Genomic DNA, 4102 nt, shown 5'->3' with positions numbered 1-4102 from the left:
GCAAAGGCCACTGTGATGCAAAGCCCAGGGGAGGAGCCAAGCAAACAGCCTTCTGGGAAGAAGCTAGGGGTTGAAGAACTATGACGTCATTAGGGGAGGTGCAAACAGAACCTGGTTCTTGGGCCCATTTTGACAGGAGGTAATATTTGGGAAGAAGCTAGCTGAGATATACAGATGTCTGTGGCCGGATGGTGATGGGGGAAGGAAGAACGACAGACACAGGATGAGCCACACAGCAGAGCTGTGACATCACCTCCCAGTGGTTTGTCATTACCACATTTCATAATATTTGCCTAGAAAGACACATAAAGACTATCAGGTCAAATTAATCCTAATGATCAATTTTCATCTTATTCTAATTAAACAATTTCAATTTAATGAATGCAAGCATGGAAATTAGTCAAAATTACAAATGTAAATGTTGAACTTTAGATCAAAGGTCCTTCCTATTCCTCAGCTCATGTAAAGGCACTTTCGAGTGCTTTGCCTGTGACGTGGTGGGGATGTTAACCTTTGTCTGCACTGTGAAGGGCAGAGGTACAAACCAGACAGACACACGGACACACACACACACACACACACACACAAACCCTACGGTAGTCTATGAAAATAAAATTCTCCCAAGGTGAACTGAAGTAAAAGCTTATATTTCTCAAGATTCCAAAGCACTTGGGTCATGCTAGTGCAGTGGTTCTCAACGTGGGGACTGAGCCTCCTTTTCGGGGAGGTGGGGGGATAAATGACCTTTCACAGGGGTTGCCTAGGACCATCAGAAAACACAAATATTTATGTTATGATTCATGAAAATAGCAAAATGACAGTTATGAAGTAGCAAGGAAATAATGTTCTGGTTGGAGTCACCACAGCATGAGAAACTGTAAAGGGTCACAGCTTTAGGAAGGTAACTGCTCTAATGGATACTGGGCTTTTTGTAAAATTCCTCTGTAAAATAGAAACCATGTCACCAAGCCACGTACTAAGCCGCCAGCCCCTTTCCCTTCTGTAGTCAGACTCCGGGTCTCTGTCCTGGATGCCTGTGAATCATTTTACCATGAGGGCTTTGGCCCTTTATTTAAAGATGCTGCTTTGTTAAAGTGAAACAGATTCTGTTCCAACATGCAGTAAAATTTCTATCATGAAACGTGTCATAATCTTAAAGGGAATTACCAGCTTCCATGTTATTTCTTTAGCCTAAAAAATAAAAACAAAAAACAAACAAACAAAAAACCTGGCAGCTTAAAATGGATTTAAACATTGTACAGGTAAGTAAACAATCCAAGTGATTTCCGTCAAGATATTAGAAAACCATCTTTCTCTTTCCATAAAAATCCAAAATGGATGGATCCGGAGCCCTGAAACAGCGATAGAAGAGTTCTAGCAAAATGACCCATTTAATTAGTTAATTAGTTAATTAATTAATTTTGTTTACACTCTAAAAGAGGGAAAGTAACTACAAAAATCTAAAAGAGAAATGCATGCTTGTTTTTTAATTTCAAAACGTTGTGTTGCTGAATCACAGTTCAAGTGGGGCTGCCTCCACAGCAGCGTTTGGTTTTGAGAGACTGCTCTGGTGTCACTCCGACTAAGCCAACAGCCAGAGTTTTCTCCCAAAAGGAGGCCTTCATCATGACATGGCTCTCCATCTCTGCCCACTCCTGATTATATATGAGAATTATTTGATAGCATTTAACTCACTATTACTGTTTGGGGACATTGCAGGAGAAGATCAGAGTGGTTAAGAATATAGTTAATTAGTGGAGTAATCACCATTAGCCTTGGTAATGATGGTAGAATCCCTATACCTTAGTTAATGGGCATGGGTGAGTCATTTTGGACTGCCGAGGGTAGCAGCGGTTTTATCTTCTACCCCATGGGAATGACACTTAGCCCATCACGTTTAAGGTTTGACCTTCATTGAACAGCATGATCCTAATCCCTAGATTTCATAATCTTAACTGGGAAACATTAAAATATGGATTCACTCCAGTTGGCAAGAATCTTTATGTTCTTTTCACTGAAAAAGCTATAAATTCAATGGTTGACCTTTTATTTCCAGGTCACAAGTGACACCCACTCAGCTTCATCCAGTCACATAGGATTTATGTTAGGGTTTGCAGGTTGAAGCCATGAAAGTTGAACTTTAATGAAATGTCTTTCAAAGATGTACACTTAGCCAAAAAATTTCCCAAGAAATTAGTGATAACTTTTCCCCCCCTGAAACAGTGATCACACCCCTTGGCTCACTGAGGGTCTCAACGCAATCTACTGACAGATCACCTGTAGAAAGTTTCTTCTACAATCATTTTCTCTAGATTGTTTGCATCTGGGAGGTAACAGCACCTTAGTTTCAGTTTAGACTTCTAAGCTGAAAGCCTTTTGAGAGATCCTCTTCACGTCACCACAACTCATTCTATCCCCAGCTGAGAATGCTCCTTGTCCTTTCGCAGCAGATCAATGGTATTGACGGGAGGCAGTCATTCGTGCTGTCAATCAGGGAAATGTGATCTGATGGGGCTCCAGTGCAGCGAGATAAGGAAGGAGCTGCAATCCTGCTCAGAACCACACCATCTGAATGAGATCAATGCCTCCCACCCGTATGGTCCCCTTCCCGCGGCACCCTAACTGTCACCATTAATAATGTAGAAGGAGCTGATTAACCTAAGTAAAGTGCTCTCTGCTGGGTAAGCACATAGGGATCTGCGAGGCCAGGGCTGGGCAGCAGAGAACAAAACGTCATTTTTATTTTTCCGTGGATGTGCACTCACTTTCCATTCTTCTCTTGTAACAATTACTGTACCAGCCACTCTGAAGGAGTCAATAAATTGATCGGGGTCTTGACGCAGCAGCAGAGCCAGGCTAATCTGATGCACCATTATCTGCCTGGAGAGGATGAGGTGGGGCACACCCAGGGTACAGAGAGCAAAAAGGGGGGGGGTGAGTCAGTAAAGGAGAACCTGCTTGTCCTAGGTGAGTGCCTCTCCACAGGCCGCTTCTGGGACAGTAAGAAGCATGTGTGGTAGGTGTGCTGTATGTGTTGGGAAAGGACAGAAAAAACAAAACAAAAAAGCAAAAAGCCTCAGCTTTCAGTTTGGTTAAAGGATGCAGCCTAAGTAATATCATATGCACCACTTATTTGGGTCCCTACGGAGGGAGCATCAGTCACTCACAGAATCTGCAGTTCAATGAGGATCGCCACCCCATTAGGACTAATCATGTCAGCCACCCTAGTTGACAAAACAAACATCCAGAAACTGCCCCTCCCAGCTTCTTCACAACTTGCTTTCACTCTGAGATTTTGTTCTTCCTTCCCTCACCAGACATAAAGTTTAATTGTTTTGTAATGGGGAATTATACACAGAAACTCTCCACTGCATCCCTTGACAGATTTATCCTTAGACTCAAAAACTGATGCTGTAGGTTCCATTTCAACTTGCTCCTTGGGAAGACACTAAGTATGTTCTTAATAAATAGTATCATCCTGGTGGCCAACTAGAGTACACTTCATGGAAAGCTGATGTGGAAGGCTGACCTGGACACTCAGCTCAAGGGGTCTCACCCTGTTAACACTCCTCCATTTCCTCCCATTCACAGGCCTTTTGTCTGGAGGAGAATTGAGACCATTCCAGTTTTGCCTCAGAGCTTACCAAACTTCATTTTAAGGACAGTGATCGGTAGAGACTGGGCTTTCTCATTCTACTTAGATTAAATCTGTATGCCATACCAGTGGAAGGAAGGAGGGAATAACCTCATGACTTTATTGAAATGTGATTTCTGAGGATCAGGAGGCTAAACAGAATCACCATGGTCACATGATAAATCAACTCAGATCTGCTTCCTTCCAAAGCCCGTATTTTCTTGACTCCTGGAAAAAAGAAAACTCAAGACCATATGTCTTCACATGCAATGTCTGCCTGAAAATTCCATGCCCAGTGGGAGATCACACCAAGCAAGGCCAATAGCTTGTCCTGCTGAGACCCCTCTATGCCTTTTTGCAATTTTTAATGTTCCACAAAATAAAGTTCAAGAATCTCTCCCCCAGATCCAGGTACATGTTCACCCATGACTAGGCTCTCTCCCAGATCCAGGTACATGTTCACCCATG

The 4102-nt window shown here is 42.8% G+C and overlaps 1 protein-coding gene across 4 annotated transcripts in view; it reads right to left on the bottom strand.

Annotated features, from left to right (window-relative positions):
* Positions 1-1383: 1383 nt before the first annotated feature.
* Positions 1384-4102, bottom strand: part of Nfia (nuclear factor I A) — a 321691-nt gene continuing 318972 nt past the window's right edge. For 2 of the 4 annotated variants that reach the window (XM_029476037.1, XM_029476036.1), the window contains one exon: positions 1394-3862. In XM_029476037.1, coding sequence (XP_029331897.1) covers positions 3818-3862 — 45 coding nt within the window. In that variant the 3' untranslated portion in view covers positions 1394-3817. Of the gene's footprint in view, positions 3863-4102 lie in introns of all 4 variants that reach the window. The other 2 variants (XM_029476038.1, XM_021161211.2) reach the window with 2 other exon arrangements.

The sequence above is a fragment of the Mus caroli genome, chromosome 4 (genome assembly GCF_900094665.2).
Source record: "Mus caroli chromosome 4, CAROLI_EIJ_v1.1, whole genome shotgun sequence".
Lineage (NCBI taxonomy): Eukaryota > Metazoa > Chordata > Mammalia > Rodentia > Muridae > Mus > Mus caroli.
This window is presented reverse-complemented; position numbering and strand designations above follow the sequence as displayed.